Source organism: Diceros bicornis, chromosome 4 (genome assembly GCF_020826845.1).
Source record: "Diceros bicornis minor isolate mBicDic1 chromosome 4, mDicBic1.mat.cur, whole genome shotgun sequence".
NCBI lineage: Eukaryota > Metazoa > Chordata > Mammalia > Perissodactyla > Rhinocerotidae > Diceros > Diceros bicornis.
Genome location: NC_080743.1, coordinates 76362693 through 76385063, shown reverse-complemented (window position 1 = coordinate 76385063; position 22371 = coordinate 76362693). Strand labels below are relative to the sequence as shown.

Here is a 22371-nt window from a genome sequence, read left to right as displayed (position 1 = left end):
CGTCTTCCTCAGCAAAAAAAAAAAGAGGAGGATTGGCGGATGTTAGCTCAGGGCTGATCTCCTCACAAAAAAAAAAAAAAAAAAAAAAAAAAAAAAAAAAAAAACAGTCAGAACATGAAAATCAATCAATGTAATCCATCACATCAACAGGCTAAAAGAGAAAACTCACATGATCATACCAATGGATGTACAAAAAGCATTTGACAAAATCCAACACCCATTCATGATTAAAAACTCTCAGCAAACTAGAAATAGAAGAGAATTTCCTCAACTAGATCAAGAGCATCTACAAAAAACCTACAGCTAACATCATACTTAATGGTGAGAAACTAGAAGTTTTCCCTCTAAGATTAGGAAAAAGGCAAGGATATCCCTTCTCACCACATCTTTTCAACATCGTACTGGAAGTCCTATCCTAGCTAACGCAGCAAGACGAGAAAAGAAAATGAAAGGTAGATGCTTTAGGAAAGAAGAAACAAAACTGTCTTTGTATGCAGATAACATGATTGTCTATGTAGAACATCGAAAGAATCAACAAAATAACTCCTCAAACTAATAAGCAGTTATAGCAAAATTGCAAGATACAAGGTTAATCCACAAAATTCACTTTCCCATATATCCACAATGAAAAAGTGGAATTTGAAATTAAAAACACAATACCACTCACATAGCACCCCCAAAAATGAAATACTTAGGTATAAATCTTTAAAAATATGTATAAGATATACAGGTATACCTCGTTTCATTTCGCTTTGCAAATATTGCATTTTTCACAAAACCCTCCACCAACAAAAAGATTATGACTTGCTGAAGGCTTAGATGATGGTTAGCATTTTTTAGCAATAAAGTATTTTTTAATTACGGTATGTGCATTGTTTTTTTTAGACAAAATGCTGTTGCATACTTAATAGACTTCAGTATAGTGTAAACATAACTTTTATACGCACTGGGAAACCAAAAAATTTGTGTGACTCGCCTTATCGCAATATTTGCTTTATTGCAATGGTCTGGAAATGAACTCACAATATCTCCTGTATATGAGGAAAACTACAAAAACTCGGATGAAAGAAATCAAAGAAGAGCTAAATAAATGGAGAGATATTACACGTTCATGGATAGGAAGACTCAGTATTATCAAGATATCAGTTCTTCCCAACTTGATCTATAGATTCATTGCAATCCCAAAAAATCCTGGCAAGCTATTTTGTGGATATCGACAAACTGATTCTAAAGTTTCAGTATGGAGATGCAAAAGATCCAGAGTAACCAACACAATATTGAAGGAGAAGATCAAAGTTGGACCAACACTACCCAACTTCAAGACTTACTGTAAAGCTACATTACTCAAGAGAGTGCAGTATTGGTGAAACAACAGACAATTAGATACATGGAACAGAATAGAGAGCCCAGAAATACACCATATAAAAATAGTCAACTGATCTTTGACAAAGAAGCAAAGGTAATACAATGGAGAAAAGATAGCCTTTTCAACAAATGATGCTAGAACAACTGGACATCCATATATAAAAAAAATGAATCTAAACATAGACTTTGTAACCTTCACAAAAAACTAATCTAGACATAGACTTTGCACCCTTCACAAAAATTAACTCAAATGGATCATAGATCCAAATATAAAACTTAACACCATAGAACTCCTAGAAGATAACATATGAGAAAATCTAGATGACCTTGGCTATAGCAATGACTTTTTAGATACAACACCAAAGGCACAATCCATGAAAAAGGAACTGATAAGCTGAACTTATTAAAATTTAAAACTTGTGCTCTGTGAAGACACTGTCAAGAGAATGAGAAGACAAGCCACAGACTGGGAGAAAATATTTGGAAAAGACATACTTGATAAGGATGTTATCCAAAATATATAAAGAACTATTAAAACTCAAGAATAAGAGAATGAACAACCCAATTAAAAAATGGGCAAAAGACCTGAACAGTCACTTCACCAAAGAAGATATACAGATGGCAAATAAGCATATCAAAAGACACTCCTCATCATACATCATCAGGGAAATGCAAATTAAAATATCAATGAGATACCACTACACCCCTATTAGAGGGGCCAAAATTCAAAACACTGACAACACCAAACGCTGCCAAGGATGTGGAGCAACAGGAACTCTTTCATTGTTGGTGGGAATGCAAAATGGTACAATCACTTTGGAAGACAGTGGTGGTTTCTTAGAAAATAAGCATACTCTTACCATAACAATCCAGCCATCACTCCTTGGTATTTACTCAAAGGGGGTGAAAATTTATGTCCACACAAAAACCTGCACACAAATGTTTATATCATCTTTCTTCATAATTGCCAAAACTTGGAGGCAACCAAGATGTCCCTCAGTAGATGAACGTATGAATAAACTGTGGTACATCCAGACAATGGAATACTATTCATCACTCAAAAGAAATGAACTATCAAGCCATGAAAAGTCATGGAGGAACCATAAATGCGTATTACTAAATGAAAGAAGCCAACCTGAAAATGCTACATACTGTCTGATTCCAACTATATGACATTCTGGAAAGGGCAGAACTATGGAGATGGTAAAAAGATCAGTGGTTGTCAGGAATCTGGGAAAAGGGAGAGTGAATAGGCAGAGCACAGAGGATTTTTAGGGCAGTGAAACTACTCTGTATGATACTATAATGATACATACATGTCATTATACATTTCTCAAAGCTCATAGAATGAACAACACCAAGAGTGAACCCTACCTAGACTTTGAGTGATAATTATGTATCAACATAGGCTCATCAATTATAAAAAATGTACCACTCTGGTGGGAGATGTTAATAGTGGGAGAACCTGTGCATGTGTGGGGGCATGGAGTATATGGGAACTCTCTCTATTTTCTGCTCAATTTTGCTGTGAATCTAAAAAATAGTCTAGTTAAAAGAGAAAAAAAACCCTCACAGAACAGTGAGAAATAATAAATGGTGGTGGTTGTCTTAAATCACAAAGCTTCAGGATGGTTTGTTATGCAGCAATGGATAACTAAGATACCCACGTATGGAAAAGACTGCTGATTAACTGCTAATATCTTTTCTTCCTTTCTTCCTCTATAACAGAACTCTTGAGTGTAGCTGGATAAATGCCCCCCAAAAAATTACATTTACTAGCTTCCCTCACACTGATGTGGCCACAGGACTAGGTAACTGGCAAACAGTGTATGAACAGATAAGACATAAGCAACTTTCAGGTCATGCTCTGAAAAGGAGAGGGCCTGTCGTCCCCTTCCCTTCCATCCTTTCTGGTGGGGAAAAAGTGAACACGACAGCTGGAGCTGGAGCAGCCACCTCACATCATGAGGTGCAACCACATGTTGAGAATGCCAGAGGAACACGGTAGAAGGAGCCAGGGTCTCTGATGCTATCTAGACACCATACCAGCCCTGGACCACAGTTATTTTGAAGGCTGTGTTTCTGCGGCCAAGCTTGTCTTCTAAAGATTAAATTAGACAAGGTACATAAAGCACCTAAAACAGTGCCTGAGACAGAAGAGGTCAGCTCGTTCTACATGGGCCCTGAGAGCTCAGAGACTTCAGCAGGCGGATGCAGCTATGAGCAGCCTTGACCAAACAACAGTCCTCACCTACTTTAGATGGTCAGTCTCTGCAACAAAGCCCATGGTTTTGAGTGGGACATTTGTAGAATGGGAGAAAAGTCAACCCTGGTGATGCAGATCCAAATCAACTCCTGTGATCTATAAGGAGGTAGATGCTGAGGGCAGAGCACTCTCAACTGTGCTTCCCCGAACCAACCTTTGCCATTTTAAGTGATCACTACTACTTTCAGCATACTCTCCTGCCTTCAAGGTAAAGTCCAAACTCCCCAGCCAAATATACAATATCTTTCACAATCTGTCCCTGCTTTTTGATCTAAGCCCCACTCTTGCCACTCTCCCTTCACACTGCAGTCCTACTGAGTGGTTTGTAGTTTCCAGATCATGCTGTGTTTTCTCACATCCCAATAGCATTGCCTACAGACTCATCTCTGTCCACAGATCCTCTGCCCTCTTCTCTACCTGGCTGACTCCTGTTCTTCCTTAAGTCAAGGTTCACCATCACCTCTAGGAAACTGTCCCTGACTACGGAAGATGCCACTCACGGTCCCTCCAAAATTCTTTCTCCCATTCATCCACATTATGGGAAGTTTTAAGCAGCACACGGCCACCAAGCTACAGACGATACCTCCCAGCCTCTCAGCTGTGGCCATGGAACTCGGTGCTGGCCAAGTGGGTGTGCACAGAAGCAACAAGGGTAACTTGCCAAGCTGCCCTTAAAGGAAAGGAGGGTTCCCATCCCCCTTCCTATGGGCTGGAATGTGCACTTGGTGATGATTCCTCTTCAACATGCACACAAAAACACAAAAGACAGCAGAACAAGAAGATGAAAGGAGTCTGGCCCTCCAACACCATGAGCTGCCTCCCTATGTCTGAGAGGAGTGATGGCTAGAGAGAAATTTAAGAGGCTACTGCAAATTATGAATGCATAGCCCCTCCATGGCCTTCAGTAGCCATTGAATCAAACTTTCCTACTACAGAAGACCAGCCATGGGATCACCAACAAGATCCAGGGTTAGAGTGGAAAACTTCACTGACTCAGGTCATTGATTCGAACTGTCCGAGACGAGAGGAAAGCAAAGCGGGGCCCAAGTCATCCCAAGCCCATTAGACCATCTTCATGAATCTTCCACCTCTGAGCACTCCTTCCCCTCTTCCTTTATTTTATTTTATTTTTTTGTGAGGAAGATCAGCCGTGAGCTAACGTCCGTTGCCAATCCTCCTCTTTTTGCTGAGAAAGATGGGCCCTGGGCCCATCTTCCACGAACCCCAGGCCGTGGAAGCAGAGCGCGCGAACTTAACCACTTGCGCCAGCAGGCCGGCCCCTCCCCCTCTTCCTTTCTTGACAGAAGTTCAGAAAAGTTGGGGCCTTACCTCTGGAGACTTTGTAAACTTCATAGAAAGAGTAGAAGTGGAAGCCAAGTGAAGCAAGCAGGTAAAGAGACAGTTCCCATCGGGGCAGCATTGTTCCTTGTGACAAAGGCTCCCGGTGTCCACTCTGAGAGTTTCTAGGAAGAGAAACAAATAAAAACATTAAGCCATGGGGGCTGGCCCCGTAGCGGTTAAGCGCACCCGCTCCGCTGCTGGCAGCCCACGTTCAGATCCCAGGTGCGCCGCTCGTCAGGCCATGCTGTGGCAGCGTCCCATATAAAGTAGAGGAAGATGGGCACGGATGTTAGCTCAGGGCCAATCTTCCTCGGCAAAAAGAGGAGGATTGGCAGTGGATAGCTCAGGGCTGATCTTCCTCACACACACACACAAAAAAACATTAAGCCATGGACATGACACTAGAGAACAGCATCTTATCACCAGTCAGTTCACTCGTCTCCCAGGGACCCATCACTATTCCAAGATAAAACCCCAGGCACACTACCCACCTGGGTCCAACACACACACACACGTGTGCGCATTCTGCCTGCCCAGGGTGGGCAGGTCTTTCCCTATGAGCTCCCACAGCCTCCCACCACAGTGTATACTAGACAGTTCTGTCTCCGTTGCCTGACACGACCATCTCCCATGTGGAGTTGACCTTTAGAGAGCAAGGACCATGATCTCTAAGTCCCCAGCACTTAGCACAGGACATGGAATGTAGCAAGAAGGGACTACTAATTGCTCCATGAATAATAAATGGCTTCCAAAGCCTGAACAAAAGAAAAGCACAAATCATCTCCTAACCTTTTCTAAGCTAACAGCCTTAACCCCCTCGTTCTCCCCTTCAAATGTCATCTCATAGTTGTTCATAAGAACCGATTAATAAAAACTCCTCCATCTTCCACCTTCCACGCACTTCTCAAAGGGAAGCTAACGACATAACCAGGGAGCTGCAGCAGATGCTGCTCACTGCCCACCCTGCAATATTCAGTCTCCTTTCTTTCACAGTAATTAAATTTTTATCTGAACGCATGGATGCTGAGCCCAACACTATAGTGTAGACAAGCGTGGACACTTGAATAGTTCTGGCTGTGTCGCTGTGGTCACCCTCTTCCTGCTGGATGGAGTTGGGAAAGGCACCTTGGACCAAGGGGTGAAAGCCACGTGGAAAAACAAGACAGAGGTGCCTCAGTCCCTGACTCCATGTAGCACCTCACCCCCAAATCTGCCCTGGACCACTGACACCTGGACTAGGACATGAAAGAGAAATGCACTTCTAGGTTGTTTAACCTCTGCTAATCCAATCTCTCTGTTATGGTAGCCATGTCTATACTCTAAGTAACAGAGCAGGTGATGGAAAGTCAGGTCTCAAACTTCAATCTGCAAATTAAATGATCAGTTCCCAAGCAACGAAGAGCTAGCTAAATGTAAGCCCTTTTATGGCTCTCATCGCTTCTCAAATATGTCTCATTGTGGATGCCAAATTAAATTAAGAGCAAAAATTTAAGCCCCAAGCAAGCACTTCTAATATGTAACAGTAATGCCAAAAAATCAGAATTCACACATTATCTCATTTTATTTTCACAACAGCCTGGTGAAGCAGGCGGAGCAAGGGAGGCAGGCATTTTACAGGTGACACATGTGAAGCACGTGAGGTCACACAGTCAGAATAACTGAGCCACGGCTCAAATCCTGGTCTTGGGACCAGTGGGCCCCCATCCCTCCTTTCAGTCACAACCAGCCCCATTAATGCCAGTTCACAGAGTTACCTGTCCTTAGAGCCTGGCTCGGAATCTGCCACACACAAACTCCTTTCTTCAGGCTATGAGGAGACAGAGCAGAAAGAGAAATAAACTTTGGCTTTCATAAAGTATGAGGTCAGAAGTCAGTGGTCCTCCAACCAGAGAGCCTAAAAGTCAGTTTGGTCTGGTTTCGCATGCAACCTAAGAGATCTGGAAGCAGACACTCATGCTTTCAACCTCAAGCTCTAAACCCTAGTACTTCAACAATGCTTTCTCAGATTCCCCGACTACTTTTCAGTACCACTTCTAGTTCAAACATTGCTAGTCACACTTTATTTTTAAATACCTGGCATCTCCTCGAATATCTTAAGATTTCTTTCTGGAATTTTGCAGGAATATGGTAGTCTTCCCTCCATGGGAAGTTAACTTTAACCTCCGGCTTTTATGTTTCTCCTCTCAAAGCAAGTCGATATTATATTGGATGACCTCCTCACCCCATTAAGAATCTGTGATCAGCAAAGAGCTGAACTCCTAAAAATGCTACTGAAATTTGAACATAAATAATCTTGGAGATTAAATGAAAGTTCTAGAAGCCTGCTCTTTAGAAGCTTTTCACAGACATTCTCTTCTAGGACAATTCCCCTGCATTAATGATTTAACTGTCAGGGAACTAGAAAATCCTATGTTGTAACATTTCCCTTTTGGATGCTGCTCTGAGCTACATTGTATATGTTTTGCAGACACATACACAAAGATACACAGTAATGAGGAACAACGCAGCAGAGCCCTGTCCTCACATTTAAAATTTGGCGATTGGACCAAACAGCCCCCACCTGACACAGCATGGTGGTGAATTCCACATTAAGCAGCCCTGAGCTGAGTCCAGCCTCTGCCATTTACTGGTGGAGGAACTTGAGTGGGTCACAACCTACCAAGTATGCTTCTTCATAAGGTTGTTGAATGGATTAAATGTAAACTGCTTATCAAGGGCCTGGCACAGAGTAAGCACTCAATAAACATTAGCTATAATCTGTCCAGCAGTACCAGTTGGTGAATTTAATTCATCAGGAGCCTGCCCAGCTAGAGTCCTGGTTTTCTTCCTGAATTGATGAAACCTAACTGACCTTCCATGGGGGGTACCTGCTGCTATGCTTCCCTCTGCAGATCAGCATCCCCAGAGCCCTCTCTAATGTCTCACTTCTCTTCCTCTCCCCACACCCAACCCAAGGACACCCCAGACAGCAAACAAACTGGCCTGGGGGCCACCTGCAGAACCTTCTGCCCAGCGTCTCTTCCTCACCACCTCTTTTCTTATCCCCAAAGGAACGACATGCAGTACTCTCACTTTTCTTGTTTCATCACTCACAGTTTCAGGAATGCTACCTCAAAAGGCCACCACCACAGGGACACTCACATATCTTTCTCAATAGATCTTTCTTCTTTACATCTCTCTCTTCAACTCTTCCCCACTTAGCTCGAGAAAATTCCATTCCCCCACTGTTCTTTTCTCTGTTCATTTCAGCTGTGCACCCAGAAAGCCAATCATAGTAGACATGTGTTAAAGGATTTAATGACACTACAGTATCAGAGAAAAGAAAGTAATGCATTTGGGACTATAACTTTTTTTTTTGCTGAGGAAGACTCACTCTGAGCTAACATCTGCTGCCAATCTTCCTCTTTTCTTTCTCTTTTTCTTGAGGAAGATCAGCCCTGAGCTAACATCTGTGCCAATCTTCCCCTATTTTGTATGTGGGACACCAACACAGCATGGCTGGTGAGTGGAGTAGGTCCGTGCCCAGGATCCAAACCTGCAAACCCAGGTCGCCGAAGCAGAGCATGGAACTTGAACCACTCAGCCACGGGGCCATCCCGACTAGAACTTTTCAAAAACGTCCAAACCCATAGGTTCCCAAAAACTCTCACAGAAAATTCTCAAGTTTCTATTTCTCATTCTCTAAATAAGCATGCTCTTCTTTAGGCATAAGCTATCATGATTAAGTCAAAGAGGTCCCTACTCAAATGTGTAAGCAATGCTTCTTTTCCATTTTCATGCATAGATTCGGTCCTGCAGCAACATTATCAGCTAAGTGGGCATCAGTGAGACAGCCTAGAAACTACCACAGTTTACAACATGATTTCTATAGGAAACAGCCGATCTATAGCAACACAGCCTTTTTTTTTTTTTTTTGTGAGGAAGATCAGCCCTGAGCTAACATCCGTGCTAATCCTCCTCTTTTTGCTGAGGAAGACTGGCTCTGAGCTAACATCTATTGCCAATCCTCCTCCTTTTTTTTTTTTTCCCCAAAGCCCCAGTAGATAGCTGTATGTCATAGTTGCACATCCTTCTAGTTGAACACAGCCTATTTTTAAGAGTCTACCTGACCAATCTACTTAAATAAGGTTGTACCATTTGTATGTGAGAGCCAAGGAGGGGTGCTGGGATGGCTAATGGTGAAGATATGTGTCTGAGAATACTTTCATCACCGTGGGAATACTGGTCAGGACAGTGAAAAAGGAAAAACTGTGGATAGTTAGGTGAAGGGAGGGTAGGAGCCAAGTGGCAGAGGGACTTAAACATATATGATTACAAGTTTGGATTTGATTTCCTGAAGAAACCTCAGGCTTGTGAGCCAGCACACTTAATTCTTTGAGTGAAGCTTCAAGAAGAAGCCCCTTGACACTGTGTTGGAGTCTAGAGGAAGAGAGGTCGGCGATTCAGGCCCTCAGTGGGAAGTGGAGAGAAAGTGCTAGAACCAAGCAACACAGATGAGGAAAAATTAAGTTGCACCTGGCATCAAACTGTTTCAGGAGGCAGTAGGAAAAAAAGAAAATAAAGAACATAAAATAGCAACTCTAAAGCTTTAAGACTATCTCAAAGCTAAATATTATTGATGAAAGTGAGAAATTCAAGGCTAGTGAAGACAAAGAGAAAATGCATTTATTTAATATTAGACGTTGGAAGGAAATCATAGCAGAGGTTTCCCTGGGATCAAAAGGAAAGAAGTCAAGACTGGAGTACAAGGAGCTTTCTCCACCTCCGTATTGGGTATTAAGAGCCCCCCAAGGCTGGATATTTCAGAAAGTATTTATCCGAGAACTACAGAACTCAAGAGGCCCACAGAATAAATCTTAGTTGTAAAATGGCAAAAACTCCTCAGCTAATAGAGCTTTCTCTATACTGAATCGATTTACATTTGCATTTACTTTGTAATTTAACACTCCACCTGCTTTCAAAGATGCCATCTACTCTAATCCTCAGCAGGAGGGCTGCTAGCTCTTTTTCAGGAATCAGAATCCAGCTCAGGGAAAAAAAGCAATCTGCCCAAAGACCTAAAGAAGCCAGGGATGGAACAGAACCCAGAACCCCAGTTCCCAACTCCCACTCTCTTTCAGGCAGAAATCCTGTTCCTTAATCTTGACAGAAAAGCATAGCTCCCTGTGCCAAAGCTTGAAATATGCATAAACATAAGTTCTGTAAGATCCTTTTCCCACAGCAATTTCCAATGTCATTTCAAAAGTACTTTATTTTTGATGCATGCAACAAATGGATTCCAACACTTCCATTTTTCTTTTTTTCTGCTCCTCAGTCTTGACACCTAGCACTAAATGGGCTATAATCAAATACCTACAGGCACTAAAGGACTTTAAAGTGGCATTCTCAGCGTTAAGCTAACAGCCCTTCAGTATTAGCACCACCATTGTCACTTCTAGCAACTACCTGTTGCTCAGTGTCCTAACCCGAAATTTCCCCCTACTGAGTTTTCTTACAGTTTAGTAACAGCTGTACTATAATAAGTACTATCTACAGATTACCTATGCTGAGAAAGCACTTTTCAAGTGTTATCTCACTTAATCTTCACAAGGACTCTTTGGGGTTATTTCTCCTGGTATCCTCATTTAACACAACAGAAAACCAAGGCTCAGAAAGGTCAAGAAACCTGCCCAAAATCAGCTAGTAAGCAGTGGCACTTAGATTCATCCCCACCAAGTCTAATTTCAGAGCCTTCCCTCAGCCACTTCCCTATTCTGACGGAGTGCACCGGATTCTTTTTTTTTTAATTCTGAAATCTATGATGAAATCAATCCATCAGGTAAGCTAGAAGGAAATATAAGCTATAGAAATGCAAATTAATTTTTTAAAGTTATGTGTAATTTAGATACGCCCTAGGAAGAAAATCTGAAAATCAACTGGATGTAATCGAAATACACATGAAACATCTAACTCATACATTCCTTAAAAGATTTACTGAAGAAGGCAAACTAACCCAAACCAATTTACCTCAAATATAGGAGGAGAAAGTCAGCAGTAACATAGAGATCAGGGCTGACTAAAATTGAAATAGTTCTAAATTTAGGAACAAATGAGCACTCTGGAAACCACAAGGTAATAAAAGAGAAAGGAGCACATGCCCACTGAAATGACTGTGGCTTTGAGGAAACTGAAATAGGAGGGCAATATTCTAGCACATTCAGAAAAATTGATATGAGACTTTTGCTCTTTTCCAGGGTCCAATGTGATGAAACAGAAACCTATTTTGCAGAATATAAGTTACATGACATTCACCAGGAAACCCAAATGCAGACTCATCGCATCTGCTCACATCACAGTTTTCTCCAAACTCTTCTTAAGAGTCTTACAAAGAGTCTTAATTCTTCTCCCCACCTAAGACTAAGAGGAAACACTTCTCCAAACCCAGAAAGCCTTCACCAACACAGAGGAATGACCAGATAGATTGCAGGCGGTCTGCTGGACTGGCAAAAAGTCTAACTACAGAATATTTTAAAATACGTACTACTTCCAAATATGCACCAAAATACTATGTATCAGTTATGTGTTGCTGCATAATAAACCATCCCAACACCCAGTGGCTTAAAACAACAAAGATCTTTTTTTTTTTTTTGGTGAGGAAGATTGGCTGTGAGCTCATCTGTTGCCTATCTTCCTCTATTTTGTATGTGAGACGCCTCCACAGCATGGCTTGATGAACAGTGTGTAGGTCCGCACCCAGGATCCGAACCTGCAAACCCTGGGCTGCCCAAGTGGAGCACACGAACTTCACCACTACGCCACTGGGCTGGTGCCAACAAAGATCTATTCTTTCTCATGATTCTGCAGGACAGCAATCTGTGCGATTCTGCTGCTGCTCTCACCTGGCATCACTCATATGACTAAGTCACCACACAGCTCAACAGGGGCTGGAGGCGCCAAGACAACCTCAGCACACCAGCACACGTCCCGCATTTGGTGCTAGCTGTCAGCTAGGTGCCTTGCTTCTCCTCCCTGTGGGCACTTATCCTACAGCAGGTTAGACCCTTCACGCCACAGTGGCCTCAGGGTTTCAAAAGAACAAAGGTGGGTTGACCCCGTGGCTTAGTGGTTAAGTGCGTGCGCTCCACTGCTGGCGGCCGGGGTTCGGATCCCGGGCGCCCACCAACACACCATTTGTCTGGCCATGCTGAGGCCGTGTCCCACATACAGCAACTAGAAGGATATACAACTATCTACTGGGACTTTGGGGGAAAAATAAATAAATAAATAAAATTATTAAAAAGAACAAAGGCAAGAGGTGCAAGGTCTCTTAAGAACCAGGCTCCAGAATTCACAGAACATTTTACGGTCAAAGCAAGTCAAAACGCCAGCCCAGATTCAAGGGGGAGGAGAGAATAGACCCAATCTCTTTGTGGGAGGAGTAGTAATGGCACCTTAAAAGGGGGCGGGGACATGGCCTACCACACCAGTATGTGAGAGTTCCTAATAAATAAAATTTGGAAAGTTAATGGAAAAACTACATTTCACAATGGATCTTTATTACACAAAATGTCACAAAGGTTGTTTTATATATATATATATATATATATATATATACATGTAAATTGTATATATACACTATATATATAAATAATATGAAAAAAATAATGTTCCCAAATCAGAATTCTAAATTCATTAGGGACTTTATTGTCATCTGGTCTAATCTTCAGCCAGCTTGCTTATTCCTTTTACACTAACCTACCTGATCATTTCTATCACAAGGCAAGGAAACTCTGTTTCTAAGCAGTTCTGATTGTTATCCTGTTTTTTTCTTAAACTAAATCAATATCTGCCCCACTATTTCTAAAAAAACTTCTGCCACTAGTCCTATCGTACCTTCTGGAACCAAAAGGCATGAAGGTAGGATAACGTGATGGTTTAGAAGATGGCTCTCAAGTCAGAATGCCAAAGTTTGAATCCCAGCTTTGCTACTTTCTAGCTGTGTGCCCTAGGATAAGTTGCATAACCTCTCTGTGCCTCAATTTCCTTATCTGTAAAGCAGGGATAATAACAACTCTCAGAGAGTTGCTGTGAGGATTAAAGGAGTTTACAAAGTGATAAAACAGTGTCAACATGGTAAGCGCTGAAATGCTTATTCTCATTGTTTTTAATGTTATTGCTATTATTATTAAGAATACTAAAAGGCTTAATTATTCATTCCAATAATACTCCTTCAAACAGTTAAAGATAATTCATGCCACCTACTCCATCCCAAGCCCTCTTCCAGGACAAACATCCACGATTCCTTCAACCATTTCTTCAATAGCTTGGTTCCCCGACCCTTTAAATTCTGCTGTCAGTTGTTTCTTTACAGCATAGGTGCCTAGAGCCAAACCCAAAACTCCAGATGTGGCCGAGAGTAGGGCAAAACCATCACTTATCTTCTTTCAAATAGAAATATCCTTCAAATAATGAAATCTTAGACCCATTTCCTCATTCAACAAATAATAATGAGCTACTGAGAATCGGGAACTGCACTATTTGTGAAGACAAAATATGAAGATCCCATCTGTAAGATCCCCCAAATATAGCTCCCCAGAGATGTCCATGTCCTAATCCCCGGAACTTTTAAATGTATCACCTTACATGGCAAAGGGACTTTGCAGATGTGATAGAGTTAAAGACCTTAAGATGTGAACACAATCCCTGATTATCCATGTGGGCCCATTATAATCACAAAGGACCCTCTAAGAGGGAAGGAGAGTCAGCGACAGAGAGGAGATATGGTGATGGAGGCAGAGGTTAGAGTGATGTGCTTTGAAGATGGAGGAAGGGGCCACAAACAAAGGAATGTAGGAGGCATCAAACAGCACCAACCAAAAAGACATCTCCCTGAGCCTCCACTGGGAATGCAGCCCTGCCAACCCATTTTAAATTTCCGACCTCCAAAACTGTAAGATAATAAATTTGTGTTCTGTAAGCCACTAAGTTTGTGTTAATTTGTTACAGAAGCAATTGGAAACTAACATGCCATCCTGTCCTCAATTAGTTCATGGCCCAGTGGGAGGAAAGTACCTAACTAAAAGGATTTATGTAAATCATCAGAATATTTTAATCTAATTGTTATAAACTTTAAAAACTTACATGGCAAGAAAATTAAATCTGAAAACAAAATTTTGCATTCAGTTCCCACCTTGCCATTTTTTAGCTTCCATCCCACGCTGATATCAATCTTGATATCAAACATCACTCTAAGTCTTTTATACGAACAGCCCTTAAGGCAGATCTCTGCTGGTAAGGATTGGCAAAAAGGAGTCAATTTTATAAGCCCCTCAATTCAAAAAAGCAACTGAGGTGATGATATATTCTTTCCCCTGAAAATTCTCAACCTATTTGAAGTCTCTTTAATCATCAAGAATCATGTCTACCACATTTTACACTCCCCAGATTAGGGACATGTGAATGAACCAAATTTTTTATAATATAATCTTTTAAGTAAACTTTGTATTAAAATATACTTAAAGAATTAAAGGCTTTCAAAAAGCAGACTCACTCCAATAATTGCAACTCAGATAAAAAATTGGATGTCTCAGAAGCCCTTCTGTCCTTTCTTATAACTCCACTAAAGGTGACCACTAGCCTAATTTCTATCACCATAATTTAGTTAGTTTTGCCTTTTTTTAAACTCCATATAAATGAAATCACATAGCACTTGCTCTGTTGTGTCTACCTTCTTTTGGCTCAGTTTTATGTTTGTGAGGCTCATCCATGTTGTGCGTGAGGCAAGAATCTGTTGAGTATTCTATTACTGTAGAATACTCTACAACAATAATTCTCATTATTGTTTCCATTTGTATATCATGTTTCAAATTGTATTCCATTGCATAAACAGTTTATTTATCCATTCTACTATTGAGGAAGATGTGGGTTGTTTCCAACTTGGGGCTATTATGAATAATACTGCTTGGCATATTCTTTTACATGTCAGTGCACATAGGTATGCCTTACTGTTGAGTATCTATCTAAGAATGAAGTAGCTGGTTATAGGGATGTGTATGTCCAGCTTTAGTAAATGATACCCCAAAACAATTTCCAAAACAGTTATGTACTAATTTTCATACCCATCAGCAATGTGAGAGTTCCAGTTTGTCCATATCCTAACCAGTACTTAGCAATGACAGTCTTTTTAATTTTAGCCACTCTGGTGAGTATACAGTGATATCCCAATGTAGCTTTAATTTGCACTTACCTAATTACTGGTGAGTTTGACCACATTTTCATATGTTTATTGGGAATTTGGAGATCCTCTTTTATGAAGTGATTCTTCTCCATTTTTCTATTGGGCTGTCCATCTTTTTCTTATGATTTGTAGAAAGTCTTTCTACATTCTGGGTATGAGTTCTTTATTAGATATATGAATTACAAATACCTTTACCCATTCTGTAGCTTGCCTTTTCACTCTCTTTATGGAATCTTTAGATGAACAGAAGTTCTTACCAAGATTTTCCTTTATAATTAGTGCTTTTTGTGTCTTATTAAATAAGCCCTTGACTGTACCTAGGTCATAAAGATATTTGACTCTGCTTTCTTCCAGAAGCTTTATTGTTTTAGTTTTCACACTTAGGTGTACGATGTATCTTGATTAATTTTTGTGTATGGCATGAGGTAGATGATCAAGGATCACTTTGTCCAAGGATGTGGAGAAAAGGGAACCCTCATACACCGCTGGTGGGAATGCAAACTGGTGCAGCCACTATGGAAAAAAGTATGGCGATGTCTCAAAAAAATTAAAAATAGAAATACCACACAATCCAACTATCCCACTACTGGGTATTTATCCAAAGAACTTGAAATCAACAATTCGAAGAGACTTATGCACCCCTATGTTTACTGCAGCATTATTCACAATAGCTGAGACGTGGAAGCAACCCAAGTGCCCAACGACTGATGAATGGATAAAGAAGATGTGGTGTATATATACATCAGAATACTACTCAGCCATAAAAAAAGACAAAAAAAAAAATCATCCCATTTGCAGCAACATGGATGGACCTTGAGGATATTATGTTAAGCAAAATAAGCCAGACCGAGAAAGACAAACACTGCATGATTTCACTCATACGTGGAAGATAAACACACAACAAGAACAGATTAGTGGTTACCAGAGAGGAAAGGGGTTGGGGGGGTGGGCATAAGGGGTAAAGGGACACATATATATGGTGACAGATAAAAATTAGACTCTTGGTGGTGAGCACAATGCAGTCTATACAGAAACTGATAAATAATAATGTACACCTGAAATTTCACAGTTATAAACCATTATGACCTCAATAAAATAATTTAAAAAAAAAAGATTCTCTTTGTCAATATGGATACCCATCATTTACTGAAAATGCTACCCTTTCTCCACTGCCCTGCAGTGTCACTTCTGTCATAAATCATGAGACCACATGTGTGAGCCTGGTTATGGATTCTCTACTCAGTTCCATGGTCTGTCTAGCATTGTGTCAATACCATGCTGATATACTACATATTGCTCTTGTAGCTGAAGTTATCCAACTTTGCTCTTTTTCTTAGATTGTCTAGAATTTCCAAATTTGAAAATTATCTTTAAAAATTAAAATTATCAACTCCTATTTTTGAAAAAATCTGCTGAGATTTTGATTGGGATTGTACTGAATCTATAGATTTATTTGCAGAGCAATGACATACCCTCCATTATTTTATTTATTCATTTATTTTTTCCCCTAAAGCCCCAGTAGATAGTTGTATGTCATAGCTGCACATCCTTCTAGTTGCTGTATGTGGGACGCGGCCTCAGCATGGCCGGAGAAGCGGTGCGTCGGTGCGTGCCTGGGGTCCGAACCCGGGCCGCCAGCAGCGGAGCACGCACACCTAACCGCTAAGCCACGGGGCCGGCCCCCCTCCATTATTTTAAATCTTTAAATCTCTCAGTAATGTTTTAGCTTGCAAAAAGTTTTCATCATGAATGGGTGTTGAATTTTATGAAATATTTTTTCTCCTTTACTCTGTGTATGTGGTTAAATTACGTTGATTTTCTAACATTAGACAAAGTTTACATTTACAATTTGGTATTGGCTTACTATCATTTTTATAGATTATTAGATTTGATTTACCAATACCTCGTTTTAAGACTTTGGTATCTTTTTTTGTGAGAGTTTGGCCTATAATTTTCTTGTACTGTCCTTACCTAGATGTAGTAACAAGGTTATGATGGCCTCATAAAAGCAGCAAGGTGTTCCCTTTTCATTTTTTTAAATGTTTGGAACATTTGACTAATGAAGCCATCTGGTCCTGGAAATTTTGCTATGGAAAGATTTTTAATTACATATTTAATTTCTTTAATAAGATATAAGACTATTCAGATTTTCTAGTTCTTATGACTTACGTAAGGCATTTTATTTGAAAAATTCATCTATTTCATCTGAATTTTCAAATGTATTACCATAAAATTGTTCATAATAACATCCTAAGATCTTTTAAATGTCTGTGAGATGTATACTGATAACTCCTTTTTCTTCCCTGACACTGGTAATACCATACACCATTAAGGTTCATTTCCACTCTCAAGGAAAAAAAGAAGGCTGTCAGGCACTATATGACACACATCCACTATCATAGGAAAATTCTCCAGCAGAACTGCCCACAGAAGGAGCAGACAGACTATGTGAACAATCCAGCAATTCCCTCTCAACAGCTCTTGTCACCACAAGCAACTGCGAACCCGAGCAAAAGGAGACGCTAACCGAAGGAGAAAGAAACAGCTACTAGTAATGCTCTAGGGCGGCCAGCAAGAACTCCGAAGACAAATAACCACCAAGCAGGGCTTGTAACCTGGGATACCCAACTCTCCCTCCACAAGTGTCCATAGGTACAATTCAAGGGGCCATGAACTTAAAATTTTTTTCTCATACATGTTTATTTTCATGAACCTCTAACTGAAACTCAGGATTTCATCTGATTATAAACGTGGACAAAAAACCATACTAGTAAGACCAATTCCAGTGACTTTGTCACAATAAGAATCACAGATACTTTCATACCACCATGCAGCCCTTGCAAACACTGCAAAATATCATTTACATGGGCATCACTACTTTGAAATTATGAGTTATTTGATAACAGCACTGAATTTTGTTACTTAATGTATTAATAAACACATAAAATACTCTCATAAATTTGGGTTTTTTTACACTATTTTGATAACTTTGTTTCAATATAATTTTAACCCTATGTGTTTTTTTAATGCTTTTTTAAAAACTGGCTTCCCCAGACTCGAAAGAGGTCCATGGCACAAAGAAAAGGTAAAGAGGGGCTGGCCCATGGCCTAGTGGTTAAGTTCTGTGCACGCCGCTTAGGTAGCCGGGTTCAGCTCCCAGGCAGACTTAACACAACTTGGTGGCCATGCTGTGGCTGCGACCCACCTACAAAACAGGATGATTGACACAGATGTTAGCTCAGGGCGAATCTTCCTCAGCAAAAAAGAAAAAGAAAAAGAAAAGGTAAAGAACCCCCTACAAGGAATCCAGGATTTCACCCAAGCCAGGGGACTCCAATGCAACCATGAAGGGGCACTTGCCCCTGGGCCAGGCCCTGAGCTGGGAGCAGGAGACACAAGGCCTGAGCCACTAGTTCCTGATGTTACCTACAGAGTTCCCACCAACATGTAGCCACCCACAAAAATGACTGCTCTCTCCAGAGACTGGGCTTTCACTCTACTTTAGTCTACATAACCAACTTCCCAAGAAGAGGGCAAAGTATACAGGAGACAAAGCACAGGCTTTGATCCAGAAAGAAGAGTGTAAAACCGAACCCAACATGTACTAGTGTGTTGCTTTGGCATCTCCTTTCTTTACTCTGCTGCAAAAAGGGATAACCCTACCTATCCTTCCCAGTTATTGTAAGGTTTAGAAATAATGGATTTAACGGATTTACCCGACAAGCACATAGTTCCCGTTAAGTTAAAATTGGTCGAATCTTTCAGGTCAGAACTGACTGTTCTTATACAGCACTTAATCACAGTTAGGGACTGCCACCGAGAAAGGAGGGAGAAAAATTATAGGGAACATGGAACACGAAGAATGGAAGGAAAAAAATCATATTTATTCTTCGAATTCGAGTATAAAAACCAGCACCTCCTCAGCGAAGGCTTCCCTCTCCTCTCCTCGTGTTCCCATAGCACTTAATCACAATGAAGCAGGCGCCTAGTTCCGCGAACGAATGAGGAACACAAAACAAAGAGACAGAAGCAATGAGTCTCACCCCCACACAACGCCACCATCGAGGATGCCACCCCCTAGCCGGACTGCCCTGGTCCAAGAGCCACGAACCAAGGAAGCAGCACATTTCTTCACACCAGTGCCATTCTAGTACCTCTCCGCCCACCTCGGTAGGGACTGGGTGGAGGAGGGCTCTTCCACATAAAGACCGGTGCGGAAGAGATGAGGGAAACTGAGTCCCAAGAGTGGAAAGCAAAAGAAAGCTCTAAGTTTGGGGGTCACTGAAGCCGCAGCAGTCAGGCGCACTTCTAATTCTGCCAGGAGGGCCAGAGTCCGCAACTCCCCGCCCGCAACACTGCCAGAAACTGGGGACGCAGCCGAGAGAGGCCGCTGGCCAGGGCGTGCGTGGACTCGGCCCGGCCGGCGGGAGCCCCAGCCACCGCGCCGGGAGACCAGCCGTGACCCGGGCGCACGGCCCCCGCCGCCTTTGTCTCCACCGCGGGACCGGGCGCTTCCTCTGTCCCGCCCTCGGGCGCGCACGCAGGAACTGGGGGAGGAAACGGAAAGCGTCTTGTGCATTTCTTTTCTCAACCGAGTAAACCGCAGCAAAAAAGTCCACACCTAACCTCCCCAGGACCCGCTACGGTCTCCAGCTACCAACCTCCGGGCTGTCCCGGGCGGCGGCGGCGGCCACGCGCGCCACGAGTTCCCAAGAACCCTCTCAGCACTTCCGCGGCCGGCGGCGGCAGCGGGCTTCCCCGGGAAGCCGCCGTCTTTCCCGGGAGCGGCCGCCGGAGGAGCAGCCCGCGCGCGTCCTCGGAGCACGCCCCCGCCGCCGTGCCCGCGCGCCCTCCGCTCCCGGCCGGCGGCTCGGAGACAGGCGGCGCTCCCGGAGCGGTGGCGAGCAGGCCGCGCTGCTGCAGGGGGGCCGGCGAGAGGGTCGCCTGCCTCTCCGCGCCGTGGGTGCCCCGCGCCGTCCAGCGGGGGCCCCAGGCCTCGCTCACCCGTGGGCTCCGGGCTCCTGAGCTGAGCGGCGCGCGGACCTCTCCCCCCGCATTGCTTAATTGCAGGCCTGGGGCTGCCGGCAAGTTTGGGAGCGGAAGTCACCTGGAATTCGAGGTGGGCTCTAAATCCAACCCTGGTGGATTTTGTAGGCTAAAGGCGGGAGCTTGGGGGGGTGGAAGGAGGGCGGGCTTTGCAGCCCGGACTGCTTCACGAGCTTGCTGTGTGAACTTAGCCCCTCTGAACCTCCCTGTCCTCCTTTGTAGCGCGGAATTAAGCTTCCCTCGCCAACGAGAGTGAAGACCAAATGGGATGAACTTGATGAACTGCAAAGCAATTTGCAAAGATTATCACCACTGCAAAATGTATACCAGTGATTTTGAATGAGTTGTAGAAGATCTGAAGCTTCCTCAACAGCATGTAATTAGGGCAGTGACTTGACGCTGGGTGTTGTTACCCAGAGGACTCTAATGCCAAGCCTACCAGAGTCCAACCTTACCTGAGCAGGAGAATCACCTGGGCGCTTGTTAAAACCGCAGGCATCGGGATTCCTCTTCAAACCAAAGGAATCAGACTCCCTAGGGGAGGGGTGTCTCAGGTGGTTCTATGATCAGGTAAATGTGGATAACTCTGCCTTGGGCAGCAGGAAAACAGAGCCTGTGCTCTGAGAAGTTTAATCTAGCACTCTAAAATAGGCGAGGAACTGGAACTATCTTTTCTTTCAGTGCCCCCCACCCCACTCCCCGCCCCCCGAACATCTAGTACAGGGATACAGGGTGATGTTCAGAAAGCAGGTATTAATAAACTAGCCCCTATTAGGCATGCCAGATGTAGCAAATAAAAATACAGGATGTCCAATTAAAATTGAATTTCAGGTGAACAACAAACAATTTTTTAGTATCAGTATGGCCCATGCAATATTTGGGACATACTTATGCTAAAAAAAAAAAATGGTTGTTTATCTGAAATTCAAATTTAACTGAGCATCCTGTATTTTATCTGGCAACCCTCGCCCCAAGGGTTTGGCAGAGGGAGTGATGGAGTAAGAACTCCGCTCAGGTAGTGTCAGACTTGGGGACAGGGATGATAAGAGCTCCTACATTATTTCTAAATGATGCTGTTGGACAATAGTGTAGGTTTACTGTCATTTATCCTTAACCCCATTCTACACACACACACGGCATATTCACCCAAAAACAAAGGAAAATAAAGGCGGATTTAACTATAGGTAAATTAGAAACATCAATTAAATAAAAATAGCCAAGATTTAAAGGTAAGCAATAGACTGGGGAAAGTATTTGCAAGAACTACCATATAAAGTGTTATTTTTATTATATATAGATTTAACACAATAGGAAAACAGAAGTCAATTGTAGATGAGCAAGACACATTAATAAACAATCTACTAAAAATAGAGGTGGAGGGCCGACCCGTGGCTTAGCGGTTAAGTGCACAGGCTCCACTACTGGCGGCCCGGGTTCGGATCCCGGGCGCACATGACACACTGCTTCTCCGGCCATGCTGAGGCTGCGTCCCACATACAGCAACTAGAAGGATGTGCAACTATGACATACAACTGTCTACTGGGGCTTTGGGGGAAACAAAAAAAAAGGAGGAGGATTGGCAATAGATGTTAGCTCAGAGCCAGTCTTCCTCAGCATAAGGAGGAGGATTAGCATGGATGTTAGCTCAGGGCCGATCTTCCTCACAAAAAAATAAAATAAAATAGTAAAAATAGAGGTGGAAAATACAATTAGGAAACCAATATATTGCAAACAGCTCCAAGAAATTCAAAGTAAAATATACTTTGCATATAAAGTTGGCAAAAATTAATGACATTAAAGGCTAGCAAGGATGCTGTGTGATAGCACACACAACTTTTTAGGTAAGTAAGCAATTTGACAATATCAAAACCTTTAAAATGTATCAAAACCCTTAAAGTGTATCAAAATGTTTAAACCCTTTGATTTTGAATTCTGTTACGGGAATAAATTCAAAGGAAAAAAGCCATAATGTAGAAAATATGAACAAAGATTTTATTTGAACAAAGATTTTATGAACAAAGATTTTAATTTATATCATTTTAATTTATAGGGAAAATATAATGTACCAGAGTATACCACATAGGAGGAAAAACATCCTAGAAACTCTAATTTTCCAAAAATAAAGAAGCAGAAATTA

The 22371-nt window shown here is 42.1% G+C and overlaps 1 protein-coding gene across 4 annotated transcripts in view; it reads right to left on the bottom strand.

Moving 5' to 3' along the window:
- HHAT (hedgehog acyltransferase) overlaps positions 1-20269 on the bottom strand; it is a 324456-nt gene extending 304187 nt beyond the window's left edge. For 3 of the 4 annotated variants that reach the window (XR_009219848.1, XM_058539784.1, XM_058539783.1), the window contains exons 1-2: positions 15198-15359; positions 4961-5094 (exon numbers count right to left, since the gene is read on the bottom strand). Coding sequence is in view for 3 of the 4 variants with exons in the window: in XM_058539784.1 (XP_058395767.1) it covers positions 4961-5094; positions 15198-15280 (217 nt within the window). In the remaining variant the exon portion in view is untranslated. Of the gene's footprint in view, positions 1-4960; positions 5095-15197; positions 15360-19849 lie in introns of those variants that run through there. The other variant, XM_058539785.1, reaches the window with a different exon arrangement.
- Between the last annotated feature and the right edge of the window lie 2102 nt (positions 20270-22371).